The sequence below is a fragment of the Lepisma saccharinum genome, chromosome 11 (genome assembly GCF_977018435.1).
Source record: "Lepisma saccharinum chromosome 11, izLepSacc3.1, whole genome shotgun sequence".
NCBI classification, from domain to species: Eukaryota; Metazoa; Arthropoda; class Insecta; order Zygentoma; family Lepismatidae; genus Lepisma; species Lepisma saccharinum.
The window spans coordinates 13,023,681-13,045,391 of NC_139239.1; the positions used below are offsets into that span (position 1 = coordinate 13,023,681).

General features: G+C 38.5%; 1 protein-coding gene across 1 annotated transcript in view; it reads left to right on the forward strand.

Moving 5' to 3' along the window:
* Positions 1-21,711, forward strand: part of LOC145995376 (uncharacterized) — a 532,139-nt gene that overhangs the window by 473,971 nt on the left and 36,457 nt on the right. Inside the window, exons 7-9 of the mRNA XM_083131981.1 lie at positions 543-671; positions 6,636-6,817; positions 19,590-19,698. Coding sequence (XP_082988107.1) covers positions 543-671; positions 6,636-6,817; positions 19,590-19,698 — 420 coding nt within the window. The remainder of the gene's footprint in view (positions 1-542; positions 672-6,635; positions 6,818-19,589; positions 19,699-21,711) is intronic.

The following is a 21,711-nucleotide window of genomic DNA, read 5'->3' on the forward strand; positions in this document are numbered from 1 at the left end:
TTTCATTGATTACAATTGTTAAAATTTCACAAACAAAACAGGAAGACTAGGCACCGTTGACGTCATTAGTGTTTCATATCGAGACGCAGTACGACTGTCAGAGAGAATTGAACACTGGAAAAACCGAAGCGAAAAATGAGGCTGCCTCGGTGGCTTCGTTGGTAGAGCAATGGCACGATATGCCAGACACCCTGGTGCGAGTCCTGGTCGAGCATGTATTTTCCACTTAAATTTGTACGTCAAACCATACAACTTTCGATTTAAATATCCATAACGTGCCCACAACAATCTCCTACCAACACTAAATTTACAGGTTAGTTGTTAACAACGTTGTGAGATTACACAATTTTCTCATGTACTAGAATCGACGTCTGACAAAAAATGTATTTTAATTAAATGGTTAATAACTAACCACAATTTAGCAGGGGCGTAACACATTTTAATAATATTAACAGCTTAAAATATGTTGTGCTATTATATTGTTTCGTTGTCTATGTATTTCATCTGGCAGATATCATAATATTTGATTCCCTCTTTTGCAGGCGCATCAGTCAATGGATACACGTTGAATATAACGAGAATAAACCGCGCCCACATGGGAATATATCAGTGCATTGCACACAATGGTGTTCCTCCTCAGTCATCACAGACGTTCAGGGTACAAGTGCATTGTAAGTATGTTAGCACTTTAAATAGCTTATATATTGTAGTGATTGTAATTAGTATTGAGATAATGGCGTCATCATTTGCTGTTTTGGTATATATAATACACCATGAATATTCCACACCGTGGCCATGTTGTCTAAGGCTTTGGGCTTGGGCTACAGGACGCGCTCTGGTTCTAGTATCCTTCGGTGAATCCTGAGATTTCGGCCAGGCTATGGAAACGGTGGCCACTGTCCACTTCTCCTGAGGCATGTGGGAGTGAGTGGGGGCGACATTTTGTAGATAGGCCTTGACCCTCAAGAGTTGCTGCGCCAGGGGGTTGTTGTTGTTGTTGTTGTTATTATTATTATTATTATTATTACACTATGAATAACTTCAACATGGCGTAGAACTTATTAAACATTATGTACAAAGTAGTCATTTCATTGTCATTCTATGTGGCTGTAGCATATTTACTTTACAACACAAATAACTAATTCTATTATAAAATATAGTGTGACCAAAAGTTCATGTCATGGATTTATTATCGTATTCTTCGTGTAAAATTATTACTGTGGCCTTTTTAATGAGTAATTTTTGGTCTTGTATTCCATTTCTCGTAATGCTAATAATGACGCATTTAAAATGGAAAGCTACGAACAATGATTTAAAATTAAGATTATTCCCAAGCAATATTATAATCCAACTTGTGGAGAATTTGCAAACATGTTCTAATTTGTTCATTTTCAAAATCACAGACCAAATTATAGTAACATATTCCATTTACGGTCTAACAATTATTGTTTTATACTAATATAAGCATATTAATTTATTCTAAATATAGTATATTTCGGACTGTATTTTTTATCTTCCCGTCGCTTTTCGTCTCTTAATATTAATCGTGACGATGGAAATTATGAGTTTCGTGAATAAATAACACAAAAGAATACAGCGAATATTCATAGATAAGCAAAGTGTTACACAAAGGAGATTGATTTGTTACAGTGCATATGTACTGTACTATAGAATAATTCAAGCAATACATTTGGGAAGCGAGAATCTAATATATCAATACGTTGGCAAAGATAAATATTTTCGACAAAATTTATGACTTTCTCTTAGGATATGCATTTTAGTCGTACCTATACTCATGTATCTAAATAAACATAACTGGAATATTTCCCTACAGGAAGAAATATGCATTCTGACTCGTACTGCTATAAATCGTAATTTCGTAATCCTTAATGTATTCTTCCCTGCTGGGAAATATATTTATATCTAAGGGTTCTTCCATCCTGATAAGCGTCTGGGCCCATCTTGAAAAGTAAGGACTCTCTCCTCGCAGCGGGGGGACTACGAGGCAGGCCGTTTGTTTTATAGCTTCTCCAGTTTCGCCATATTGGCGTCTCCGATGCCTCGTCCTGGCTTGGGAATTCCATCGGAAGAACAGGAAATATTAAGGTGGTGCGAGGTGGAAGATGTTCGTGCTGAGTTTTCCTCTCGTTAAAGGGAATGGATCGTAGCGTCGGTCCGTGTCCGGTCCGTTGTGCAAGTCCTCTGTTTATTTGTCGTAGGATAGCAACGGAAATCCTAAATAAGATAAAACTTGGATATTGCCTCAGGCTGGGGTTTATTTCCATATGGGGGGTGTCTATTCGTATTTAGGGGAGTGTCCATGTTAATTTACAGTCAAAATTGCCATAATTTGGGCCCTTGTGAAAAACGTTGGTGCTGATAGGATTTTTGGGGTATTAGAGGCTGTTGGGTGGTGTTCATAAATCACTGGCCTTGGAGGTCCTGGAAAAGTAGGTATTCGGATAGACGTGACAAACGCTGCGTTTCCTTTTGCTATATTGTTATTGTGGAAAGAAAGAAACGAGAAAATCATTTTAGAAAATCTATACAATTTTATTTCATTCTTCTGTAAGGTAGATGTGTAATAGTTACATGTGGGGAAGCGAAAATTAAATGAAACCTATTCCTGTTTATAAAAAATCTTAATTAGTAAATTACAGTACATTATTATTATTATTTATTATTAAAGTAGGGTTACAATTAAGCTTACAATTTTCTTATATACAATTTTCTATAACTACAAAAACAGCTTTTTGCCATATAGTTATGATATTTGTTTATAATTATACATAAAATGGAATATTAAAAAATTATATAATTGAAAATATAAGAAATAGAATAAAATAAACATTTTTGCAGATACATTATATGAAGGAGGCAATGCTGTAGATGAGGCACGGTTATATTGATAGATTGTGGTTAGTTTGAAGTGGTTGGGACCAAGATAATCTCGAATTACGAAAATGTCTGACTACACGGAATAACCTAAGAACCTGCAAAGGCGAAAAAAAACTAAAATAACAAAGAACTACAGTATGAAAAATGGGCACGTCCATTGCAGGGCGAGTATGACGGGAATCTTTGGAGCAAGGCCGCGCATAAAGGTAGACAAGGTGGGGGGAAAAGCGAGTGGGCGGAGCGAACCAGTACAAGCTGCTGCAAAGGCTAGTAATTGCAGACGCTCTCCCCCTCCACACAATCCCGTTCCCTCGCACATGTTTACTGATCGAGCCGTCTCGCGTCACTACTTGCGCAGAGACTTGCTTTCGTTCGCTCGCTCCAGAGACTCCAGGGACAGAGTATAGAAGTCCGGTTACATAAGTGAAAGGCCACCACGATGACCAGACCTAACACCCTTAGATTTTTACTTGTGGTGGCACGTAAAGGCCACCGTGTACTCTTAAGAAAATTAAGAGCCTGGACCACCTCAGAGAAAGGATCCACAGGGACCATCTCCCAAACCAGCAGGCGTCTTATGCAAGTGGAAGCGTCCAATTGAAGCTCGCATTCCAGCAGATGGTGCGCAAATTGTTCATGTTCTGTAATTTTAACCATTACATATCAATCATGTGTACGTTTGTATGGACGTCTTTGTTTTCTTATGTAACGTAACTTTTGCCTCACCCTGTATTATTATGAATATTGTACTTACATTGCTCAGTACAGTAGTAGCAATCGTGTCAAGGGAAAAAATAGTTAAATAATTTTGAACTTACACTTTATAAAAATGACCAAGTGTATTCTGCTTCAGGACATTGCATCGTTTCCGTTTACACTTATCACAAGAATACTCGGATTCTTGTTGCCTCGGATTACATGAAACGTAGTAATAAACAAACTCAAATTATCGAGACATTACTGTATTGTTATCGTGGAAAGAAAGAACAAGAAAATGAATTTAGAAAATTTATACAATTTTATTTCATTGTTGTTCGGTAAGTACGCTGTAATAATAATTTAAAAAAACAACCATATTTGTAAAAGTACCTAATTTAGAAACTACAGCTGACCGCTCAGGAGAAGATCCCTGACGGAAGTGAAGTGACGTAGCAGCAGGCGACTCCACTATTAGGGTCGGGGGTGTGCACCCTGAGTAAAAAACACATGTGGGCTCGCTGCAATCGGTGCAGCGACGCTAGTCGTTTAGGGTTACCAGAAGTTCTCTTTTACCCGGACAAATCCTGTTTTTCGGGTACTAAAAATGCTCCGGGCGGGTTTTTAGGAAAATTTGGAAATATCCTATTTTTGGGGGTATAGACAGCTTAACTTCAAGATTAGTAACAAAATGTTATTTGTAAACAATTGTTAATATTGTTTCCGTTTTCAATTTCAAAGTAAAGAAATACAACACTCTCAGTTGCAAGCGCAAAGAAAATAAACTTTTCTTGCAACAAAGAAAAATTGTTGGACCTTTGCGTCTCTTCTGTTGTCACCGCCGCGCCACGTGAGGTTTTGATTTCAAAGCATTTGTAACATCTACCGCGGCTCTTAGTGAGCGGCAAGTTTCTGACAATAGGTAAGAATATGCAATTCCCCGCGACTTACTTTGATTTGAGTTTCATGACAGATTTCAGAAATAAACAGTAATTTTTAACTGCCGTACTCTTAGTTGTTACATGGCAGTGGAGAAATGAAATTCTGTCGATCAGCGATCTGAGCCATACCAAAATGCAAATGTGTTTTTAGTGACGTCTTACAAAAACGGTTTTCTGACTTTAGGCCTGGAAGAAAAAAGATCCGAGGAGGAATGTCAATTTATGTTATTCTCATAAAGTAAGAGACCAAGCTTCACAACCGTATAATATTAGGAGCATAGTGAATAAATATTAGAATATTCAGACATTTGCCTACAATGAGGCCTATTATTAGTTATACGGAAACGTTGTAAAATTATTTTACAGGGGTGTGTGATCTACAAGCCCACCAAAACACCAGTAAGCACAAAACGTGTCTCTTCGTCTAAAGTTAACAACATTTTGCAATCTAAAAATGCCTTCTTTTTTAAAGTTTGTCATCTGCTAACCCTAAAGTCGTTGCCGTATATTCTTTTAAAATTCTTTGAAATACAGTCTAAATAATGCACAGGATAAGCAATGCAAAAGTATTCTGGCCACTGAAAGAAAAGCAGCAAACTGTTACTGCGGACACACGCTCTGCGTGATTGACGCAAAACAACTCCCACGCACTTCGAAAAGCCGCAGCGGAAGGTTTTCTGGTACCCCTAAAATCTGCAAATGGACCGTCCCTTTCCTTCACACCCGCTCCCCGTCACCCCTCGTTTGGGGATCTTCTCGTGAGCGGTGAGCTGTACGTGTTTCTTTCTTGTTTATTTCAAGTCCAATGTATGCCTAGATAGGCTATTGGGAATCTGAATCATTGAACTCTGACACCACTTGGAAACGAGTCCAGGAATCCTGGACTAGAAATATGAAACTTGCATGTGAGAACGGAATGTATAAAAATGTACAAACATTGAAGCGCTATGTTAATTTTTTTATGTAACGCACTGCTCGCAAATCTCTCTACACTTCAATCAATTTACAAATTTATTTTGCTTTAAATCCGTTAAGGGTGAATTCCAGCAAATGCACACTCGTTGTTTTTCATCGTACCACTCGACTGAAAGTTCAATTAGCATATTCGCTTTATTCATTGTTCCATTCTGTTTACGTAGGCGACACAAAACATTTCCCGAATACAATATCCTTTGTGTCCCTACATTAAACAGCCATTAATAATAGAGCAACTTGATACTTTTATACAATCCATGGCATGTTATATTTATAATTAAATTAAAATATAATTAATGTTGATTTTCCTAATTCGCCATTAAAGTTGAGCTTATTGTTCAGTAGAAATGTATTTGATCAAAGCGTAGTGTGATTTATCTCATGTATTTTTATTTTTCTATAATTAGTAATTGATAATTGTTATAAGAGCATTGTAAGAAGTATTTAGGTGCAAACCCATTCTTTCTTGTCAATTGTTTTGATAATGTATTGAATATTACCGTATAACCTGAGATTAATAATATTTTGAGAATCAGTCAACTGCTTTTTCACTACATGTGCAGGTTGAAAACACATCTATCTTTGCTTAACTAAGAAATTTAGTAACATATTGTAATACCCCAAAACTGTAGTAGATTCATCGTGAAATTGAAGACTAAAATTAGTAAACGCTGTAAGTGCCACAATTATTCAAACACCGTTTCCCACGTTAAACTGTGAAATGTGCCATGGTTTATAATGTGGTAAACGTGAATTGTGGCTGGTAGCCCTCTAAGTAGTTCAAAGGGCGTGTAAAGAGATCACTAGTGTGCACGTTCTTACGGTCTGATGTGCGGGACGATGCGATTTCCCAAACACTTTTGCTTTTGGCACTTACAACGTTTACCACTTTTAGTCCTCAATTCACTCCTGTCTCTATGGATGAGTGGTAAGCATATCGTGTTGCGAAGCCAGTTTCGAAACCTGAGTTTAAGGGATGGTTCATTTTGTTTGTTTGTTTATCTATCCTCATCGTTGCCATTCACAAGTAGTGGATGCATTGGAGTTGTTGTTTCTAGATCTGAAACTTTTGTGTCTGACTATAACGGAACTAAAATGACTCACAAAGTGTTAATTGTGTTTCAGTCCCACCGTTAATTAGAATTCAGAACCAGATGGTTGGTGTGGCGAACGGAACCAACGCCGTCCTGGAGTGCGACGTGGAGGCCTACCCCGAAGCTGTCTTGTATTGGGAGCGGGCAGACGGACGCTTACTGGAGCCTAGCGAGAAGCATAGGATGAGAAATATGGAACAGGGTACATACAAGGTGAGGTATTCATGTCTATTCTACCGTAGAAATCACGTTGTATATGTATTCATATTGTTGCAAATGAATTTATTAATTAATTACAATTGTTGGGTGCGTCGGCACATATGGCCATTTTCACCCTTCCATCTGTACGGGGAAATATCCCCCATATCTAAAACCCTTACCTTAATGTCAAAAAGGAGGTGTAAAGAGAACCTTCAGAAAGATTAAACTGCAAGGTTTTAAAGGGACCTGCATAGGACAAACACAATACATTAAAAAGGTAAGGGTTGTCTAAACTTCCTTAGAAACGACGTAAGAGGCTCACTCTTCTTGAAAAGTCAAAGCTCATTCGCTAAAACTGTCATCAACTTCCAACATGGATGATAAGCAGTTGGAAAGATTATAGCCTTGTCTGAGGATACTAAAATCAGTACATTCGATAAGAATATGGACGAACATTTAATATAATATTACACGCACGACATATTAGACAAAAAGATAAAATGGTTAGCTGTTATAAATTTTAGCTTGCCCAACGACAAAAAAAAACAGTTGAATGTGTGCAGATTGTCTGTTTGATCACAGACACATTAGACACAAAGTTATAAGTTTTGTGGTTGATGTTAATTAAAAGGGTAGGAACGAGAAAGTGCCAAACCACCACTCTCTTGTAAAAACATTTCAAAAGAAGTGACATGAAAATACGTTACACACTTATCAAAATTGATTTTACGACGAATTAGACTAGAATACAGATGGCAAAATAAATTTCGAGTGTAAACACAGATTTGTGGAGTGGTATAATCTTTCAAATCTCTGTTTCTCACAAGAACGAAAATTAAGCTTGGCACTTTCTCAACCTGGTCCCTTCAATTTATAACAATTTATAAATTCAAACCAAGATCTCACTTAAAATTGTATGATCTACATGACTTGTAATCTAATGGTCTACAATCTAATATAGTTTATGATCTCATTTAATACAAACAGATTTTTAAACTTCCAACATACTACTAATACATAATACATAATACAATTTATAAATTCAAACCAAGATCTCACTTAAAATTTATGATCTATATGACTTGTAATCTAATGGTCTACAATCTAATATAGTTTATGATCTCATTTAATACAAACAGATTTTTAAACTTCCAACACACTACTAATATGATTGTGCATGGAAAACTATTTTAAATTGAAATAACCCAAATTCCTATTTTTTACTGTCTGTTGTTTACTGGATTTCTTTGATATATTGTTGTTCCCATACTGATTGTTTTGAAATTTCTAATATACTGCTTTAAGACCGATAATGTGCCCAGAATATATTTATTTATGAAAGCATTTTTTTTTTAAATTCGTACTGAATTTGGTGGGCAGAGGAATTTTTAGGTGACCCGTTGTCTCCTTGACGTCATACATGATTCTGAATTACTGAAACATATTCTTATGGATGTTGAAACAGTAACCTCTGTGTCATAAAGCATTGGCGTTAATTGCTACACGATGGGAGAATTCACACCGAAGCGACAGGCGACACGTGTCGTTTGGGAACGAGCCAATCATCAGCAACGTTTTATACCGTAGCTGCATGAGAGGCCGAATAAGATTGTGTTCGGTTGTCGCTTGTCGCTTCGATGTGAATTCTCCCTGTGAGGCGGCCTTCGAGATATTAAAATATGAACAAACACGTTTCATAAATAAATTTCTATTCTATTTGACTATTTCTAATCAATTACTTCCTTTCGCACAGCTCTCTTTAGTATATGCTTCTCTTATATTTTGTAGCAATTATAATTATCGTTGCTAACATGGACATCCGCAGGATTTTTTCCAGGGAGGGAGAGGGGAAACCAGGCATATTTTCAGTTCCAAGTTCTTTAGTCTGAAGTTATCACGTTCTTGCAATATATTAACATACATTACTGTGACTGAAATGAAATTTTATGTTCACATTTATTTCCAGGAGGGGCCGTGATTCCCCTTGTTCCCCTTTCGGACGTCCATGGTTGCTAAGAACCAGCAACTTAAATGTCAGCCATTCGGCCTGACGAAAGCACTGGGCATCCCCGATGACGAATGGGTAAAGTTGCCACCTTGTAATCCAGGGGTCCCAGGTTCGATTCCCGGTGGAGGCACAGGTGGTTCGCATCCCACTTTAAACTGTAGGTGCAGTCCGGATTAGTAGATAAAGTGAACATAAAATTGAACTCAAACTGACGAAAGGACTATGGGTGGTGCTTCACAGAGGAAAATATAGCGCTTGTTTTAATTCAATAAGCTTGTGCCTTTATGGTTCATAGTGGAAGCCAAAAATGCGAACAATTAAGAAGTGTTAGTTGCCAGAGCTCGCTTGGAATCCCTTCTCTCTGCCAACGGCCCATCGGGTGCAGATAATCAATGGGAGTAGATGGCTTCGAAATCCATGAAAGTGACCAAATGTCAGTCCGGGTGCGTGACACTGGAGCCAAGTCTTCTCGAAAAGGCACTCCCTTAATTACAAGCGAACGTCACTTCCTGTGACAAATGAATGTCTATCGAAGTTAAACCAGAGAGGAAGGTTCTCCCCTTGTCGAACGGAATTCGACAATCGATCTCTCGCCAGCAAACTGGCGTTGCAAAGAAAACGCTTCCGAGCTCGCCCGACACACAATATCCAGTTCGAAGTGTGGAATATGTGGAAATAGTTTCCGAGAGGTTATTTGCTGGCAATGATGGAAGGTTTTGCAAACAGAGGGATCAATAGGCACTTATTCATTCATTTTTGACAATTGATCTGGTTTATTGTACTTCGCTTTTATGCGATGAGGGTGAGTGATGACACGATGAAATTGATGAAGGTAGACTCACAAAGAACATCTATACCCAGGCCGGGATTCAAGCCCGAGACCTCTGGCGTCGTAGCTTGCTGTCATAACCACCCCCCAACGAGGTCGGATTATATATTTACTTCAGCTTTGTATACATGGCAAAGTAATGCCTTTTCTTCCACTTAGCCAAATACTTCGATATTGTCTTACATCTGTTTACTGATAAAATAGAAAAACAAAGAGGTTAAAACAGAATGCAAAAAATAATACAGTTTATAAACACACACACAGACACATGCTCACCTTATCACACACATAAGCAAAACGCAGTACAGTTTATATTGCACATACACATTCTCGCTCTTACACAGACCTCCCCGATGTCGTAGTGACAGGGTTTTCTTCTTCGAAAGAAGAGCTCACCTTACGTACGAGCAGGGAACGCTCATGTGGTCAGGTAGACTTATCATACCCACAGACAAACGGAAAGATGTTCTTAGAGCTTTACACGATGGACACACAGGTTCAACTCGCATGAAAGAGTTGTGTCTATCCAGATTTAGGTGGCCAGGTATATCAGCAGAGATTACAGATTTTGTAGCGAGCTGCAATACATGCCGAGCTAATGCTCCTAAGGTCCGCAACGGACCCGATTCTTCATGGCCTCTCGCTTCGTACGTGAACGAGAGATGGCATATAGACCACTTTTTCTTTGCAAGTCGTACGTTCCTACTGATAGTAGACGCCTTCAGCAAGTGGACAGAAATATGGCCTGTAAATACTTTGGACACAAAGAAACAATCCGCTGGCTTATGCAATCTTGCGCCACGTTAGGGATACCAAACACCATCGTATCCGACAACGGCCCAACGTTCACTTCTCTCGAATTTCATAACTTTTGCCTTAAGAATGGCATCAAACATGTTACTTCATCCCCTTATCACAGCCTAGTAACGGCTTAGCCGAACGATACGTTCGTACTGTCAAAACCGCTCTTGCCAAGCTTATAACTGACAAACCCAATCTGAGCACGCTTGAACTTGATATGGGAATCGCCAAACTTCTTTTCATCCTTCGGAACACGCGACTGGGTGGAAAAGGAAGCCTACCAGCACTTTCGGTCTTGAAGCACCGGCCCAGATTTTGATGGGAAACAAACAATGTGCCTCTGTCGACTGAATCTCCGTTCAAGCCGAGGAAGTCAGCAAAGTTTCGGAACGACTCTTCGATGAGATATGGTGGTACCTTCGCCATCAACTCAGCAGTTTGGGGCCAATCACCTAAACACGGTACTCCAAATTACATCCCAGGAGTTGTCATTCGTCGTATTGGGTATAGTATCCTCTACGAGATACCCCAGGTGGTTGAAGAGACGTGTTTCACGTGACACTGCAGATGGTGACGACTTCAACGTTATAATACCAAATAGAAATTCAGCCAATCCCGGTGGAACAGTACCAAAACCTACCCCAGGCAGAGCCGGATACCCAGGACCAGGTTCTAGCACGCCTCACTCGTCTCTGAGAAGGTCTACCAGCTTTCGACACCCACCAGATCGATACGGTCATCAGCATACCTGATTTTTTTTTAATGGGACACCTGGAGGGATGATACGGTTCAGGTATTAAGCATATGGCTACAAGGCTTGGTCTTCACGGCCAGAAGAAGATAAATCCTAAGCAGATGTATTCTGCGTGTAATCTTGCTATAATGGTTCAATATATTTGAACGTTTCGGACATAACGTCCAGTTTCTATTAAATGTGTTAATTGTTCACCGTCTGGTTTTTTTCTTGTGCAACGTCTATTAATCTACATTACCATGTGCTTCACTCAAACCTATCAGGGTCGTCGCCTTGCAATTAACGAGTCTCTGGATCGATACCTCGTGGAGGCACATTGTGGTTCGGATCTCACTTTAAACTGTAAGTACAGTCCCGATTAGCCTTACTGTGCTTAAAGTGGACTTAAAACACCAACTCAATCAATCAAATCGCCCTTACGTACACGTACGTACAAGCAAATACATAACATTATGCTAAACATAGTTCAAAGCGGTATACATTAACATCACCTTAAATATTACATGTAATCATTTTTTTGTTCCTGTGCCTTAGCCCTACTATCTTCTCTAATTCTGTGCACCTGCTACTTAGTTTAGAACATCAAATTTTTAGTTTTCATTATTTACTAGATGTAATTTTAACAGTTTCTTGAACGTCACAATAAAGAAAGAGGCATGACTTATGATTGGCAGCTTGTTCCAAAGGCCTGCTGGAGTAACAGTAAAAAAATTCGTAAAAGTTGAGTTGTGGAGAGGAATGACCAATAAAGACCTTTTGTGGAATCTGGTGTGTTGCTTTTAAAGTCTGATATAAGATGTTCCGTTAATCTGCATATTCATTAACGCAGAACTGTTCTCACAATCTAATCTGATGCGGTTTACGTGAAATTTGCATTAATGTCTGTTGTAAATTACGCTATAATTGATGGAATTGATTTTCAGATTGCCTTTAGTGCCATCTGGTGGAATTAGTAAGGTCAAAGGGCTAATATCAAGGTATTTAATCTTCCCTTCTCAAAGATAATCAGGCAATGCCATTCGCTTATGCATTAATGTTCCTAACTGCACTACCAATATTCAAATCCATATTTGAATTTTTCGTATTTAACGTCTGTACTCTGATACTTTTGGCTAATCACGACGATGATGAAGAGTGATGATTAGATGATATAGAGACACTCGCGATAACATATTCAGCTCTTTGAAAGTAATTCAAAATTATGAGTCGCAAAATCCCACTAAAGGATGTTTTTCCGCCTATGTAGATTTTCAAGTCGCTATTTTGACCATAAAACTCAGTACTTTTGAGTTCTAGGCTTTCTTCCTGAAAATTCTTTAAAAAGCAACATTTTTCATCATCATTGATAAATCTCCTAAGTCCCGTCTGTTACATTTCTTATTTTTAACCAACTTTTTCCACTCTAGAAGATGTTCTTGACGTCTGTAAATGTCATGAACTTCCACAAAGTGTAAGCTTTATCGGAATTTCGTTGCTGTTTGATACACTGTTTCTTCCATAGTCTGTTAAATGACTTTCGTTTTCTACAGTGCATTCTCTTTTTGCTCTAAGCCGAGATAGCGCGTGACTGCAGACGGCGCAGCATGGCGCGGATGATCGATCCGTGGCGTCCAGATGATTTTTACGCACATATTTTTAGCACGCAGACAATTATATTTACATTACCTAACGACTACTATCCTTACCTAACGACTACTATCCTGTGTTATACGAGTTGTTCAAAGTGCGGGCCAAATGCATTCACACATTCTCCACATCTTCCGTAATTCTTGTAAGTTCTGTTCTCAGAACAATTTGCCTGTTTCTCTATCTGTAGCTGCGACATAAAAATTCTTTGTTCTAACAAACTTTTCGGCTGGCATATCAATGATCTCACATTCTTATTAAACGCGTACAAACACACACTGGGATTACACTGATGTGATCTATGAAACTGGACAATCGCGCACACACGCACTTAAATTAAACAGAGAGAAATTACACTGCCACGGTAAAGCTAACAAAACTGTACTGATAACCGAGCAACAATTTCGCCTGCAACGCTTCCTAGCGTCGGGACCTTCAATCGACTGTGAGTTTGTTCCTTAGTTTTGTTCACAGAGCTGTAGAAACACTGCCTGGATAAATTTCACCCAACGCGCGGTCATACGTTTCAGTTTGGTATTACAGCGTGTTATTTTTTTCCTCGTTTTTATCAATGTGTGATTCAATTCAAATGTTCAAAATTAATAAAATTATATTAGTCAATGAATGTATTACTAATTACTTGTCTTAAAACAATTAAAATTTGGACTTAAGAAGCAATTTTCTTTTGGGTATTTTTTTTTTATCCAGAGAGCATTTTTCCGGGTTAACAATGACAAAAAAACAATCACAACAAATATATCAATCAAAATTTCATCAACAAACGTCTGTAATGTGTGAATACAGTTCGACACCACTTTGAGAAACTCTTATAACACAGGTTAGTACCCGTTATGCGATATAAATATAATTGTCTGCATGCTTAGGATATGTGTGTGAAAAGTAAGCGGGACGTCACGAGTCGAAAATGCCGGCATCCACGCCATGCCGCGCTGTCGGCAGTCACACGCTATCTCGGCCCAGAGCCAAAACGAACGCACTGTATCTTTATTCTTCTTCATTTCCATATGCAATTAACTTTCTTTGCTATTTTCGTCATCAGATCTGTTTTAACCAGGGCTGTACGCTAAGGTATACTGCGGTATACTCAGTGTACCCTGAATTTAACCTTACTCATTCGCGTATACCTTCTCCTTTCGTCTATCTTCCATATTTATGGAATTTGGCCATTACTCCAATGAGCTTATTGAGATCTGCCTTCCGTTATCAAAACCAATGTGGAAATTTCTTACATGACTTGCGATTCCGATGTAGACTATAATCTTTAAACGTGATAATTGAGGTCTGTTGTATTTCAGTTTTAAACACGGGGGGAAAAAATTATTGCCTTTTTTGTTAAATTTTTCTGTTTTTTATAGATGTATTTTCCCCAAGTATTTCATTTTTAGTGTAATTATCAGTATTATTAAAGTTATTAATATCATACAACCTGATAATTCACAAAAGCAATATCTGCAAGAAAATAAAATACAATAACATTCTATGCGTTTCATATTTCTTTTAATTTATAAATACCTTTACCTTCTCTATTTCAATATGCTTCTTTTATGCCAATTATGGACATGGAATCATTATCATCAGTATTCTACCATAAATTACTTTTTTGTAGAAGTTAAATGCTTTCATTTATATATTTAATGCAAACATAATCCAAAATTTAATGGAAACATGGTCTACATTAGAATTTCACGAAACTTAGCGCATACCGTGTTAAAATGTTGGGACTACAGCACTGGTTGTATTCGTATCAATCAGGCTATAGATCTGGTAGATCGTAGCATTGCGTCTGGTAAAACGGTAGCCATTATAACTAACTAGCTGATTACCCTGCGTTGCCCGGATATTTATTTATCCCAATCTTCTATTAGACAGGCAAATAATGAATTCTAACTATAGTGTAAAAGGAACTTGGAGTTGAACGGCATTGGGAGTTTCACTATTCATCTTAGCGACCCCGAAAACTATGGATTCCACACTAATATCGGTCGTTTTACATGTCACCCCTTCCCACCCCCTCTCCTAGGGGTGCCAGGGGTGTCTTGGAGTTGAACGGCATTGGGAGTGTCACTATTCATCTTAGCGACCCAGAAAACTATAGATTCCACACTAATATCGGTCGTTTTCGATTATTTTTACATGTCACCCCTTCCCACCCCATCCCTATGGATGCCAGCGGTGTCTTGGAGTTGATCGGCATTGGGAGTGTCACTATTCATCTTAGCGACCTCGACAACTATAGATTCCACATTAATATCGGTCGTTTTCGATTATTTTTACATGTCACCCCCTTCCCACCCCACCCCTAGCGGTGTCAGGGGTATCTTGCAGTTGAACGGCATGGGGAGTGTCACTATTCATCTTAGCGACCCCGACAACTATGGATTCCACACTAATATCGCTGGTTTTCCATTATTTTTAAATGTCACCCCTTCCCACCCATATCCCTAGCGCCGTCTTACCCCCACAGTATTTCTTTCCAGATTGTAAGTCATATGTGTACCAAGTTTGGTTCAAATCGCTCCAGGCGTTCGAGAGTTATGCTGGAACAAACACACACAGACACATCCATTTTATATATATTAGATTACGCCCGCCCAGCTATTGACAGCATTGGGATGGAAGACGAACGCAATTCAAGAATAGGTTTCTCGTGGTACCTATTACGAGTAGCGACATAATGTTTTGGTGGTTGGTAGATACACCCTTCTTCCAGAGAAGCACTTACAGTAATTTATGAATTTTGGAAAACCTTACAGCGAACTCCATAGTGAATGAATGCGGCAACCAACCATACAATCAAGCAAGTTGGGTTGCATACGAAAGAGGATACACCCTTTCGAGTAAATTTACAAATTTGTTTTGAAATGTGAGATAATTTATTTCGTCACGTTTATTCATAGCTGACCGTGTACTAAATGACACCAAAGTTTCAGCAAATATTCTCAATTTGAACCTGAATTTATACACTTTTCGTTCTGAAACTACCAACTGGTGTCAAATAATATAAAAAAGAAAGTTGGGTTCCCTCGAAGATCAAGCACGGACAATCTCTTGATTTTCGCAACTTCATTTTTACGTTCTTGGGTAAACTTTGCTCCGTGGCGATTCGTCAAACTCCGGCAACTTCGTTTTCCCTCTCTTTTGTCTATCTCCACGTTTCCAGCTTTAGGAGCCGTTGTCCGGAACTTTACACCTTTTTGAAATCAGATTGGCAAAAGGCGGAATAACGAAATTCTCGTAGAAAGTTCAGCCTCCTCTCTTCCTCTGCAAATTCGATAGTCACACGTGCCGAAGCTTCCGATGACGTTGTTTCCGGTTTGAGAAGAACGAGTGTCCGAGGGTGTAAGGTGACCGCTGTCTTCCTATCCTCGCTAGGCAGCGTTGCTAACTTGGTTGCCAAGGAGACACAGACGATCATTTTCGGTTCTGAAGTTCTTGGAAAATGCACATAGTTGACTTCTTGGTATTTTTAATTTTCTGTAGCTGAGGAAATGAACGCGTACATAAGAAGCTTACCCGGGGGAGGCTCCAGATAAAACGTATATCCGGACAAGGTGAATCTTTGGCGTCCCAGCTCCCCCCCCCCCCCCATCTTTCTACCTTGTCCCTTCAACTTTCCTCCATTACGGTTTTAATGGCAAGAAATAATAGCCGTATTTCAAAAGTACTTTAAGCGTTACTGTTTATTGTAGGTGTGTTACAACATCAAATAACAGTTTAGCTTAAATTGCTACATGATTTTTAAATATACTTACATTGTTAATGCACTGAGTAACTTTCATTAATTCTTGTCAACACTATATCGAAGTATTTTTAAACAAATAGTCACGTGTCCGATGGAGGTACGTAGTGTTTGGGATCCCACTTTAAACTGCAGACCCAGTCCCGAATAGCTTTTCTATGCATAAGGCAGACTTAAAAATTGACTGAAAGAAATAGGCATGTTTATATAATCAGAAATAAGTTTTTGGCTCTAATCCATGGACGGTGCGCGGCCCTTAAGCCGCCCCTGAACTTACCCAGAACTGTATTTTTGGAGGGACTGAGGGTGGTGCTTCATATAGGAAACATTAGTAAGATTTTCTTTCGGTCATCTATCGCAATACGACCCTACACTAAATCACTCTAAAATCTAATTTTCAGTTTCAGATCTTGAAGCGTACGCTAAATCTTGGAAATTTTGTCGGTTAATTTTATTATTTCTGTTGTTTTATGTAGTTTACAATATTGACGATTGCAGCGTAATATACTATATATATATATATATATATATATATATATATATATATATATATATATATATATATATATATACAGGGTGACTGGTAATTAGATGCATTCCCTGAAAGGGGTTAAAGTAGAGACAATTTGCAATAAATTTGACCATATGATACCCCGTCCGAAAATTAGTAGTTTTCGAGATAGTCTAATTTCAATTGTTTTTTTTTTAAAAAATGACAATTTTCCACATAAATAGATGAATTGAGAAAAAACTGCTCATTGTATGGAACTTATTTCAGCGTTTTCTGATAGCTAACAAATAAGTGGTTCGTTGAAAATTAAGTTTTTCCCAAATAACAATCACATGTAAGTAACGGGTGGGTCTAAACTTACAAGTGATGATAAAAAAATTCACTCTTAGTTTACTTGGCAACGTATTAATAACAAAAATGGTATGACACGAAGCGTACAAATTACTTAAATTACTTCCTTGTTACATCTGATATCCAATAAGGTACAAATGTTGCTAACATTCACATTTGTGTACAAGAAATAATACTTCATTCATCTTCATGTGAATGGAATCAATGCACAATACAATTAAAGAACATTACACGTCTTGCTCAAAGTGGGCACCTCCGTTACGAATGCAGGCACGCAGGTTTTTACGGACATTTGGTCTCTTAACTCGTGATGTGATGGTGTCCTTGAGGTGTTGACCAGCCGTTAAGATCCTGTCCCTGAGCTCTTCTTGCGAGTTTACCTGTGTCTTGTCATGTGGCTCCAAATGTAAAAGTCGCAAGGCTTCAAATCGGGCGATCGAGCCGGCCAGGGAATCGAGCCGCCTCGGTCAATCCATTTCTTTGGGTAATTTTCATCCAGCCACAGTCGCACGCCCAAGCAGAAGTATGGATGGGCGTAATCAACAATCATTTGATCGGGCCATTTTTCCTGCCCCAAATCTTAAAAGGCATCACTTTTGAACATTTCTTGAGGAACGGGATGGCAATGTTGTTGGAGGATGTGCCTCTAGCTACAAGACGTGACATAATTTACAAGCATCATGGCTGCCCAGCTCGATCCCCCGATTTGATTTGTAATGTTCTTTAATTGTATTGTGCATTGATTCCATTCACATGAAGATGAATGAAGTATTATTTCTTGTACACAAATGTGAATGTTAGCAACATTTGTACCTTATTGGATATCAGATGTAACAAGGAAGTAATTTAAGTAATTTGTACGCTTCGTGTCATACCATTTTTGTTATTAATACGTTGCCAAGTAAACTAAGAGTGATTTTTTTTATCATCACTTGTAAGTTTAGACCCACTCGTATCTTACATGTGATTGTTATTTGGGAAAAACTTGATTTTCAACGAACCACTTATTTGTTAGCTATCAGAAAACGCTGAAATAAGTTCCATACAATGATCATTTTTTTCTCAATTCATCTTTTTATGTGGAAAATTATCATTTAAAAAAAAAAAACAATTGAAATTCGATTATCTCGAAAACTACTAATTTTCGGACGGGGTATCATATGGTCAAATTTATTGCAAATTGTCTCTACTTTAACCCCTTTCAAGGAATACATCTAATTACCAGTCACCCTGTATATATATGAGTGTGTGGGTGGGTGTGATGGTGTGCGTGTGTGTATGAATGAGTGAATGATTTGATTTATTTTACTTTGGATATCTGCCACTTTTGGGTTAATTGCAAAGTTGAGGATGAAGGATGATAATATGAAATTGATGAAGGGACAATCACAATTATATTTGGTTAGCACACAAGGCACATAGAGGATTATACTGGCCGTGGGTCCAGACGTCAGAGCATCGCTAGCCTACAAAATGCAGTCCAGGGTGTACTACGTGGAAGTGAGATGACATTTTGTTGTCTTTTTGAAAAGGGTTATCTCATGTGTGTGGGCGGCTTCGTGTCTTTTCCAGTGAACTGACATGAGTAATATGAGTTAATTAGTAAATAATGTTTCACATCAAGCTGGAACAAAAATGATACAGAGGTGTTCATTTTAAATCAAATTCTCTCACCCTCACCTCATCTCACACGCCCCCATCCTCAGCCTTACAAGTCTCCCAGAGGGTTAGAGTGAGGTCTTCCCTCATGAGGGTCGCTCTCCGGATAATAGGCATATCTGTCTCGGAATTCCATAAAAAATAAACGAAAAATTCGTACGCATTCATATTGCATCGGGGTAATTTTATACTTCTATAAATTATGTGGCAAACCCAATTTTCTTGTGACAATTTTATTTTTTCGTTCATTATTTTTTGGAGGCTGCGCTCCATCATCTCTCCCTTCAGTACGCCATTGGATCGGATAAACAATTTAAGTCAATGTCTGCACTTGTCTGTGACCTCACTTTTACCTTCATATCATAAGCAAATGCTCATTTTTGTCAGTGCTTGAAGCCTGTTTATACCTTTAAGCATAACTTATTTCGCTACTGAAACCATTGAACGCCCTTCTCTAACGCATTCGTTATCCCTTTGCATTTCAGGTGAGAATGCAGTTGAACATCACGCGAGTAACCCAGGCCGATATTGATCGGTATCATTGCATTAGCAAGAATGAACTTGGTCTGACGAAAGGAGCATTTACGCTGTTTGGTAAGTATAAATTATTGTATACGGGAAAGTAAATGCGTGGACGTGGTCGTAACGTCGTATGTGAAAAAAAAGAGAAAGTTGATGGGAAACTATTTAAAATTAGTGTCAAATTTTGGAACTCTTTGGTCTGAGCATGATCAGCAGCCCATTAATTATCTGACGGAATAGAATCTTTCATATTTGGTCAACCTTTGGTGAGGTTTACGTTTTTGCCATATTTATTTACACCAAAGACAATCACTATTAATATAATAATCAACATCCTAAAATACTTTCTGTGCATTCAAATGCGACTCCATTTTTATAATATAAATATATTTTAATGATAAATTGTGACAAATTGTCTTAATAGCAATATCATTAACACACAAGTTTATTTATAGAAATCATAATAAGATAACAACCCTGATTTTGGTTGCACTAAACAATAATTTTGGACCAGAAAACTATACTAATTTAAAATTAAATATCAGTGCTAAAACAGTAATGATGGTCATTTCATGAAGCCAAAAATAGTGAAAGGTATAGTAAAGTACACAACAGGACAATGTCTGACGTGCCGGATCCTGTGGCCGAGTGGTTAGCACATCGCGCTCCGACGCCAAGGATTCCGGGTTCGAATCACGCTTGGGCTTGGTTCTTTGTGAATGTCCATTCATCATTTCATCACTCATCCTCATCTTCGCAAATTAGCCAAGAGGCACAAAACGGGAAGTAAAATAAACTAAATCAATCACTCAAAATATCCGACGTGCTCTCTACGAACTCTGTTAAACAGTTTGTTACGTTTAGTAACAATGGTTTAATGTATGTGTTGCATTATCAATAACAAATTCTGAGTGTTCGAAATTTTGAAAGTATAGAGGATACTTCGAAAATTTATTTCTTTACAGCTCGTCGGACAAAAAAATCAGTCGTCCCTGATAGAAAATGTAGCAGTTGCTTTCTCGCCCAAAAGATATCTTGACATTTCGATGATCAGAATATCTAGATACTTAGGATAATCAGAATATACAGATACTTAGGATAATCCGAATATTGGATATCCTGATAATCTTGACAATTCGAATATCCGGATAATTCTGAAATCTGAATAATTCGGATATCAGAATATCCTATATCAGAATATTCAAAATCCGGATAAGAAATTATCGGATATCCTGATAAAACTTTATCCGGATTTGACCATCCCTAGTCCTGAGAGTGATACAGGATGACGACAAGCAGCCGTCTCTGCCAGAAGTCTGCAGTTACCTGGAGAGGTAGTGTGTTTCATGTCGTGAATGAAGTTGCCCAGCTTGTAGGTGTGTCACGGCGAACTTTTCAAAAGGTGCACAAGAAGTGGTTTACCTCGCTACCAACCTCGTATCGCCGTCGTTACCATGGGCGGGAAAAGGATGCTCACCAACAGGTGGTACTGCCGCAGTGTTTCACGCCTAGAAGGTGCAAAACCAGTAGGAATTACTTCATAAAGTCAATGAAGGTCCATCCGAACCAATTTCGGAAAGAAAATTAAGAAGGGAACTGCATTGCGATTGACATCTTGTGCAGAGTGTCACGGAAGAGGACACTCATAACAGCAGTTCACAAAGCAGCATGTTTGACGTAGGTTTGATGGCACAAAAACTTCACTCTGAAGGACTGGAATCATGTAATATTATATGATGACGTTTCTGTTTGTACTCCAAATATGCGAAGCAACCAAGGCACCCTAGCTCTAGTAAAACCCTTCATTGGGTTTGTGTGTTGCAGGTTTTATCAAGCTGGATGAGGTTCTGGAAGTACGTTTCGTATTCCTGTACAAGTAGCCGAGACCTTGAACCAGCATGTACACTCCGGCATTCGGAGTGACAAAGTGTTACTCTTTAGCCAATATATCCGTGAAACACACAACATAAATGATCCTGTCTTCCACAATAGCCACCTGCATCGAGGTCGGAATGTGTCTGCCTGGCAACGCTCTCTCACCTCGAATGGCCCGCTGATTACCCAGATTTGAATCCCACCGAGAAC